The sequence below is a fragment of the Halichoeres trimaculatus genome, unplaced genomic scaffold (assembly GCF_033239565.1).
Source record: "Halichoeres trimaculatus isolate MK-OKI-2021-1 unplaced genomic scaffold, fHalTri1.1 fHalTri1_scaffold_5, whole genome shotgun sequence".
Classification (NCBI taxonomy): Eukaryota; Metazoa; Chordata; class Actinopteri; order Labriformes; family Labridae; genus Halichoeres; species Halichoeres trimaculatus.
Window position 1 is genome coordinate 23,985,003 of NW_027437183.1, and position 8,644 is coordinate 23,993,646.

The 8,644-nt window shown below is 39.1% G+C and overlaps 1 protein-coding gene across 1 annotated transcript; it reads right to left on the reverse strand.

Annotated features, from left to right (window-relative positions):
• Nucleotides 1-1,942: 1,942 nt before the first annotated feature.
• On the reverse strand, nt 1,943-8,153 carry vps33a (VPS33A core subunit of CORVET and HOPS complexes). Its single transcript, XM_074671202.1, has 13 exons — nt 8,007-8,153; nt 7,631-7,696; nt 7,375-7,502; nt 7,067-7,253; nt 6,744-6,860; nt 6,477-6,651; nt 6,169-6,362; nt 5,530-5,656; nt 5,200-5,267; nt 4,625-4,762; nt 4,309-4,446; nt 4,054-4,222; nt 1,943-3,434 (listed from the first exon to the last, which is right to left on the reverse strand). The coding sequence occupies exons 1-13, from the start codon at nt 8,106-8,108 to the stop codon at nt 3,241-3,243; spliced, it is 1,803 nt and encodes a 600-aa protein (XP_074527303.1). The 5' UTR covers nt 8,109-8,153; the 3' UTR covers nt 1,943-3,240.
• Nucleotides 8,154-8,644: the final 491 nt, after the last annotated feature.

The window sequence follows — 8,644 nt, forward strand, 5'->3', positions numbered from 1 at the left end:
AGTTCAGAGCCCTCATCATTGCAACAATTAAATGCTATACAGTGAATCTGGGATCCCTGGGTGCTCTGAGAGTCTCTTACTCTCTTAGCAGGTGCCTGCTATTGTTTTTCACTAATGATGGAAAATATGTTTCACTGATTAATTCAAGAAAAATGATCAACAGAGAAACAGCTGATGCTGCCCTATTTTTGCCAATAGTATGTGTGCTTTCCAAGAGAAAAACATTTTAAAGATAAATAATCAAACAATAAATTACACAGTTTTTGTATGCCACAAAACCACACATGTATAGCCTCATCGTGGATATTTTGCAAAACTGCAAACATTACTGCATCTATATTGCAGTTTTAAGCACTTTTAACAAATCAGATGCAAATATGCTTCACTGTAGAGTTTAGCACTTTATCTGTGCAACACACTTAGTTCGCAAAATTGCCCCCCAAAAATGTGTTTTTCCTGCAACATAACTTGATTCAAATATAGAAACCATTATGAGTCCAGTCTTTTGTACATTTGTGTTTTGAAACATCAATAATTTATAGGAACTGCATGGACCACAAGCCCCAGAAAGTCTGCCTGATCTCCGTCATTAATGAGCTTTAAGTCCATGAACAGGCTGTTTTTTACAAGTCTTTTTACTTTCCAACCATGAAATAAGTGGTCCATCTTGCAACCAGCAAAGCACCGAACAGCACAGTGTAGCTGAAGAGGACAAATTTCAGGATTTCCTTAAATGTCCGGAGGACGCGGATAAACAAGGGCTCCACATCCACATCCAGGTAAAAGTGCTGCGTCTTCTGCCTACCACCGGGTTGAGTCAGATGTCCCATGTCCCCACCTCGACCCATTCTGCAAACACAAACATGACAATACAGCAGAGTAGAAACTTTAATCCTCAGCAAACATGTCTGTTTGAAAGCCTGTGAAATCACAAAGACGTAGCATACAAAACCTGTCACAGCTAAAACAATCTGGTCGCTGATGTTTTAAAAATGGTCTTTTTTTATATGCATTAACATTATTTCTATTGGTTATTGTATTGTTAAAACGACCCAAGTTCAGATGTAGAAGTGCTGCACATTGATTTCTTGTTGGTCTCATAAAGGCTGCAGTTTTATAAGACCTCTGTGAATAATTTATCTGTAAATTGCTCTAAATGGTCTTGTTATTGATCTACTTGAATAAAGTAGCAAGCAACAGCTAACATTTCTCACATTTAGCTTTAATTTTGTCTGCAATGTGCACGTTATTTGTTCTGTAGAGCAGAACAGATAAGTTATAGTACTGAAAATAAATTTAACTATAGCCAGAACAAATCATGTAATCAAATATACTCAGTTTATAACTGTTTTCTTCTGTTAAAATGTGTTGATTTCTTGAACAGTTGGAGGTTTAGAGGCTGAAAATGAAGCAAAACTAAATTTAAACATGCATGAATCATAAAATGAATAAATCATACCTTGGTTTTGTTGGGGCAGGGCAGGACCTGATGAGAAAGTGGACTCCTGTGTTTCCAGCCCTGGAGTCCAAGTTGTTGTGTGCCGCCTTGAGCTTTTCAAGCTCTTATGGCAGAGGAGGAGCCAAGAGTAATAAGTGATCACAGGGATCTGAATCCCCCTGTGGTTGATCTAATGGGAGTTTAGATCTGCAGTGCACCTGCTCCACAAACAGAAATATCAAAGTGTTAGATTAGAAAGCTAATCCACAATGTTAAGTATTTTCCATTTCATTTAATCAAATCCTTTTTATTCTGACAAATCAGCATGGAGAAGGTTAGCATGTATTTACCCTAGCTTGTTCCCAGAATATCTGAGTGCTGTCAGCAGGTCTCTCCGTGTTCATAGTGTAAGGCACGGAGAAGATATTGACTGAAACAGAGATCAAACACCCTCCTGCAGCACTGCTATCCTCTACCGGAACATGGAGCAAATGGCCTCCTAATTCAATCAGTGTCATGCGCTGTCAAATCTCGGGCTGCCGTGGGCTGAGCTCTCCAGACAGCATAGGGCCATTACCGGCTGATCAGGGGGCCTGTTACTGTGCTAATTGCTCCTTCAGAGAGCTGGATCACTGCTGACGGATACACTCCCATCTCTGCTTCTTATCCGCTCTCCATGTCAGCCTGTCTTTCTGAAAATGATCTAAACAATGAGCAAAATGGCTTCCCACATGTCAATGCAATCCCAAACTGATTGGTTTCACAGTTGTGAGGACTTTATTTACCTTTTTTTCATCCCTGAAAAAGCCATACAAAAACAAAACTGGCAACAAAACTTTCAGGAATCATAACTTCTCACCTCTTACACAACAAAACACAAATTTTAAAGAAAAATTTCTTCTCAACATAAATACATATGTACAACTGCTGCAGTATGACAGTGACTTAAGAAATAGACATAAAGTAAAGTGACAAAGGGATGAAGCAATGGACACATTGTTAGTTATGTTAGGTGCATTATATATGAAGGATTGGAAACTTATTAAAGATGCCCTGTGGTGTGAATGACCACTCAAGATGCTATGGAGCACATATTGCTCCTGTTTGTGGTTTAGCATGGGTGCTAAAAGCAACAAGATACATTATTCCATGTATTCACAAGGTAGCCATATTTTCTTGATGTTCAAATCATTTAAAGATTATAGTTACAAATTATTTTGGTGCAGGAAATTCTATTATTCCACTGTTTGCAGCAACCTGGTGCAGAATTTCTGGCTAAGGATAATGTAGCTGGAGGGTTGATGGCTGCTAATGATGGTTGTCTCCTTACAGTAACTAATGGGTCATGACAAAGAATTTTCCATAAGATATTGCCCTATGTAATCTGGTACAGATTAGTGCAGCACTATAACAGCAACTGATCTTTCTACTCTGAGCCTGACATCTGCAGTGAGTGGTGGTACAGTTAAATTTGGCACAGGAGCTTTAGGAAATTAATTGCTGGCAAGAAAACATTAATTAAAAAATACACAGCTCAAGGTATTAAGTAGGATCTGATATGCACATGTAAGGAAAGACAAGCTTTTTCCATGTTAGTAAATCCTCAAGATGTAACACTGACTGTAAATGTGAGTTTATTTACAAGTGGAACACCACAGGTTACCTTTAAAGAGCTTCCTGTTCCTAAACCTGCACAAACATCAATGAAACACCTGCAGTACACTGATACAGACATAAAAACAGCAGCTGAGGTTTTCTGATGGATGGCGTGTTTGATGTGTCCAGGTGTGCACGAAGCTGACTCAGGGGGTCTGAGATTCAGGTCGGTCCATAAGGGATTTAATCCAAGTTGTTCCGTTTATGAGTTTGGTGGTGGCTATAATGTACTCCATCCCACTGTCTTCCATCTGAGAGAGGAAGCGCAGAGCAGCTATTTCTGCATACGTCACTCCGCCAAGGAAGAACACCAGGGTTGTCCGATTTTCCCCCTGCTGGCCTGAATTACAGGAAAAAGGATATGATAAATCCCTTATACTATTTTAACGGACAGGAAAAACATTTCTGTAGGTTTTAATTTGTATCACTTTAACACTGTAAATTTCAGTTACTTAACACACTACAACTTCATTTAAAACAGGGCAAGTCCCAACTGCACAAGCACCTGATTTGAAATGTGCGAAGACTAATTTCCTATCAACCTCCCCCAAGGTCAGTCCTCTATTATCACCTTTTAAAATTCAATTGAAAGCAGGCATGTAGAAACAAGTCCACTGTCCAATGCCCAAACTCAGTCCTCATTAGCACATTTGAAATTGGGAGTAAAATTAAATTCATAATTCAGATCAATCTAACACCTATTACTGCCAAAAGAAAAAAAATGGACCAGCTGAAGGAAAGAATTGGACACTGACTGTGTTTTTATTTCACCACAGACAGAGAAACCACAAACACAGTGCTTCTGTGGTACTGTCAGTTTTGTGTCGTCAATCTGCTGCTGGTCAGCATTAACCATGACAGAAACAAAGCCTGTGTCTTATCTCCGCACAGCAGGCAGAAGGTCGTTGGCTTTTGTTCTGTGGAGCAGAACAAACAGCATTTTTTACATCAAACCTTACGTTTCTTATGAAGGCCAGCTGGAAGCTGTTGTCTCTCCTCAAAGTGTGGGCCTGGGAGCATCTTCAGCACCTCTTCGATGCTGCGCCATCCGGGCCTGGCCAAAACCTGTGTCAATCGTATGCTCAGTGGAGCGTAGCCACTGTAGACGTAGGAGATGTCGTTTGGATTCTGTAACAATCAAAAAGAATTAGAAGGATTCTTAAAATGCATCAGCTCGTTTCTTAAAGTTTCATCATTTACAAAAAGTCTTGTACCTGCTCATTGGCGTCCTCCATCCACAGTTTAAGAGTTTTTCTAATAGTCGGGTAGTTGTTCCTTGAGCTTGTCTGTGGCTTCAGAAGACCTCCTTTCTCAAGGTTGTTTAATGTAAGAATGTGTTCATATCCATACGTCTAAACAACAAAGACACAAACAACTAATTATAAAACAGTCACCTATCAGTTTCTTTGATTAAATTCAGTTAGTAAACTTCAAAAAGAAGCCCACAGAACACAGAAATTACAGACAACTGTTTTCTCTCAGAATAGTTACAACACACCAATAAATGCATACATATCTTAGTAACTGTACCTGGAGAATCTCCCGCTTGTAGTAATCAAACACTTTCTGTTTGAGGCCGTTGTTGCAGACTGACTGCATACACACGAGACGAAGAATCTTGATTAGAGGATCCTTCTGTGCGATGCAGTCTTCTATGTAAGTGTTCACCTGAGCGGGAGAAATAATGTTTAACAAATATAAGTAAAACCATGTGCAGTATAACATTAGAAATAGAGTAAAAAAGTTTTTTTGGGGGGGTTTCAGACTCTCCTTAAAATCTGCCACCGGGTGCAGTACTGAGTGAACAAATGCAACACAGTATTTCCTGTTTTTGTGGGTTTTTGAAAACTTGAGTAACAATCAATGAAAACATAATATAACTATGTTCACTCAATAATTACATTATACCATATAATACATAACTTCTGAGTTTATTTTTTGTCTTTCATGCCTTAATAGAGAGATAGGACAGTGAGTAGAGCAATAAACTATTTAAAAGTTGAGGCTGGGATTGAACCCAGGCTGCTGCCTCAAAGACGACAGTTACTGTACATGCCAATCGTTGCCCATCAAAGACAGTTACTGACTGATAGATTAATGAATACCTTGTCTGTGTCAACCCCAGTCATAAACTCCTGCTCCACCGTAAGATTGTCAAAGAAGGCCTCAGATGCTGTGGGGAGATACACAAGTCAGATTTATGGTACAGTGAAATAAAACTTAAAGCTTAGGAATGGTCCAAAATGAATTCTGCATTCTTTAAAAACAGGATTTATCAACCGAATTAAGAGTGGTTTTATCATGCCAGTCTACTAACCAGAAAGTCCTGACTGGGGCTTTATGTCACTGCTTTGTGATATTGTTGTTTTAAAAAACTTGTATGTACTACTAAATGTTTTGAATAAGTCAAAAACAAAATTTATATTTTTACTCACTGGTAATGTCTTTGATCAGCTCTGCTATAGAAGTGTGGTTAGCCAGGGAGCTTCTTGCAGCCTGCATGTGAGGCAGCTGAGACACAAACTGCTTTATTTCTCCCACTGTTTTGGCATTGTGGCGCTCCTGGAAGACAAGAAACAAAAGCATGTTTACTATGCCACTTTCTTATTCAATCAAACTACTAAATAACCAAATGGAAAAAAAAACTTTCAAGTACAACAAAAACACACAATCACTTATGTTCCTTAATATTTTTTTAGTGGGAGAGTCTTTACTTAAATAAACAGCCTGTTCAGGTCACCACCTTAAAGCATAAGAAGTTTCTTCAAAACTTTTCCAATTTTGTTCAAACTAATGTACTTTTTTGACCTGATAAGCAGCAGAAATGTGCTTTGCTTTGTTTAAGGTCTGCCTAAATAATAATCTTATCTGCAAGAGATTGTCATCACTTCTCTATCCTCATGGATTTCCATTATTGACCTTTGTGCAAAAATGCCACAGAGATTCTAATCACATCAGAGCAGCTGGGATGTCTGGTAGTGATCTGATTTAGCCCCATTAAAAGCAACACACATCACATCTACATGTTGTTGCACTACAGTCAAGCATGCCAGAACAATAAAGGCCGGACCTACCTCGAAAGCAGCAGAAATTATCTTGGCCTTCTTGCTGAGCGCTGCTCCAACAGCGTTAAAATTCTTGTCCCGTATTTCTGCATACAGCTCCTCTGCTGAGTTGAGCTGCAGCTTCTTGGGTTCTGTTGGTAAATCTTTGCTGGCTTCACCTTGTTTCTTCTGGGCAAACTTTTCAGGGGGCAGCTTCACATAACCTGTAAGCAAAAGGGGATTGTAAACAAGGGAAATCAAAGTTTGTTTAAAATGAACAGTAAATGGTACATTTACAGAACAAACACAAAGAGCAGGAGTTAAAAAATCATTCTGACCATTTGTGATACCGTAGATCTCGTCAATTAGACCCTCATAGGTGAGCTGTGTAGCTAAAGGGGTGAGCAAGTCCACGTTACGATCCAAGAGGAGCAGAGTGTCAAACACAGGGAGGATCTGATTCTGAATACCGGCAAACTCCCTCTTCATCCTCAGCATCATGTTGGCAACATGCTAAGAACAAGCACAGAAATTATTTTTCAAAAACACTAATTTCTTTTTTGTACTCATTCAGTTTTCATTTGAAACTCTGCCATTGTACTCACTCGTGCACAGTCTCCTTTCCCATAAATTTGAGGAATGGTGCCATATAGTGCCTGTAAAGTCATGAGGCCTTTGGCTGTGTGGTAAAGACTAGTTTGATCATTTTCCAAGTAGCACTCCTGTTTAAGACAGAGAAGAGTAGAAATACACCATAACAGGAAGAGATATACTACAACTATTAATAACACGTCCAACAGGAGATCTTACAGATTTCCAAATGTGTCATCAAGAGCAGTGAATTTACACTTTAACACTCTCAGTGAATATACCATTAACTATAAAATAACAGTTACTTCATAAGAAGGGCACAAGAAATTATTCCCACCCTAAAGGCACTTTCATACTCCATGGACAGCAGGTCACCATCATAGGGAATCAGGTCCAGGATGTACTCATCAATGTTGGTAAATGAGGCTAACACACCCTGCTCCTTCAGCCTCTGTTCACACAGCATGCTCCTCCGAGGCACAAACAAGATGTGGAAGTCTCTTGTTGGGTGCATCTTGTCCTCACTAAATGGTGCACAATCAGACAGGAACTATTTAGTACTTGGGACAGCCGGACAAAGAGACACGAGAATGTGAAATACTTTATTTCACACCAAGGGGCTGAAGATGTGACACATAAGCAGACCTGAACACATTCTCAGCTATGATGTCCATGAGCTCCAGTCGTGGACGGACAAAGAAAATGATATTTTTGACATCGGCAGAAGGCAGCCTACCACTCTTGAGTGTGAACATCTTTTCGACCTCATGTTCCTGAAATCCCAAAATACACAGAATTTTACAGTCAACAAAAGCTTGAAAATGAGTTATGGTGACACCATTACAAGTGGTTGCGTTTAATTTAGTTAAACTCTTACACAAAACGTATGCACAGCACTTACCTTCAATAGAGAGTACTGAGCTATGAGTCCAAAAGGTCCGGTCAAATACTCATCCCAAACTATAGCCTAAACAGAGAAAACGGTTATCTGTATGCGGAAATATTTCTATGGGTGTCCACCTGTCCACAATGACTTGGCAACAACAACATGTTTTAGTGATATGCGTAGCCCCCTTTCGGACAAAATGTATCAATCACACTCGTGCCTATAATTTTTTACAGCTAACATAAATATCTCCCTTACTAAGATATCAACTGTTGTTAGAGATACATGCTGCATGACAGCGCTCAGACTAAGGCAACTAGCTTAACTACCCATAGATGTGGATAACCGTCACAGTTCCAGCCATGTTAGCGTGTTTCTGCATCTCCATTACCTTACTCCCCGCACATTTGTCCAAAAACTCTCGAAGCTCTTTTCGTGCTGCTTCTCTCAAAATGTTTAAATTAACTCTTCCGTAGGATAGGTGTGCAGCCATCTTCCATACCAGAAACACAACACATCAGGTGACCACAGTGGCGAGCGTCGGTCACGTGAATTATCAAAGACAATAAAAGCTCAAGAGAGTCTCCGCCGTGGTAGCTCCAGCTTGCGCCCGCGTAAGATGAGATACTTTATTGAAGCCGGTATAGAAAATTATGGAACCTATGAGTACAACTCAATCGATCGATTTGGCTTGTCTCAAACATTCCTGTCCGCCCTGCATGTATCCGAGAATTTAACATAAGAATCTCAGTGTCTTTTTCTCAGGACGCGAACCCGGAAGTATGATGGGTATTATCTTGTTTTCTTGTTTTTCTCCATTTTTTTTCTTTTGTGGGAATATGGTAGACACAAAAGCCTGATAAAACTGATTCTGATTCTTGATTTCTGACAAAGTGCACCTTCAGTTATTAAATTAATTGATTATTTATTTATTCATTCATTTATTTTATTTATTGCATATTGTTTTATTTTATTTATTTATTTATTTATTTATTTATTTATTTATTTTATCTTATTTTATTTTATTTT